General features: G+C 35.5%; 1 protein-coding gene across 2 annotated transcripts in view; it reads left to right on the top strand.

The window, feature by feature from the left end:
• Positions 1–358, top strand: part of LOC119585731 (L-proline trans-4-hydroxylase-like) — a 6408-nt gene extending 6050 nt beyond the window's left edge. For both annotated transcript variants that reach the window (XM_037934421.1, XM_037934423.1), the window contains one exon: positions 34–358. In XM_037934421.1, the coding sequence (XP_037790349.1) occupies positions 34–147 (114 nt within the window). In that variant the 3' untranslated portion in view covers positions 148–358. The remainder of the gene's footprint in view (positions 1–33) is intronic.
• Positions 359–440: the final 82 nt, after the last annotated feature.

Here is a 440-nt window from a genome sequence, read left to right as displayed (position 1 = left end):
CCATACCATATTCACCGCAAACAATACTTCCAGGTGGATGACAGCGAGCTTCTGAAGTGTGACGTGATAGAGAACCTCGAAGGCAAATGGTTCATGAATCCTACTGAAGATAATTCGTTCAAGGCAGGAGACAAAAAATTCCACTAGCCGTTTCAGAGAAGGATAATCAGTCCTTAATGCTACAGGACTTGAACAGAAAATTATTTGAGATAAAAATATGCTATGTTTAGTATTGTGTCAGTTTTAACTGTAAAACGTTAAACATTAATCTGCGTTTTTATTCACGAATTATTGATCATCATTAAACCTGTAAACATGTTCTGAAATGCTGTAATGAAATAATAAATGTTTAACGTTGTTCTGAGTTTACACCTTAATTTCAAAGCGACAATATGTGAACCTTTAACCCAACACCCAAATGTCAATCATTCAGGTCACTG

Source organism: Penaeus monodon, chromosome 20 (genome assembly GCF_015228065.2).
Source record: "Penaeus monodon isolate SGIC_2016 chromosome 20, NSTDA_Pmon_1, whole genome shotgun sequence".
In the NCBI taxonomy this organism is placed as follows: domain Eukaryota; kingdom Metazoa; phylum Arthropoda; class Malacostraca; order Decapoda; family Penaeidae; genus Penaeus; species Penaeus monodon.
Note: the sequence above shows the minus strand (reverse complement) of the source record. Positions and strands in the feature narration are given on the sequence as shown.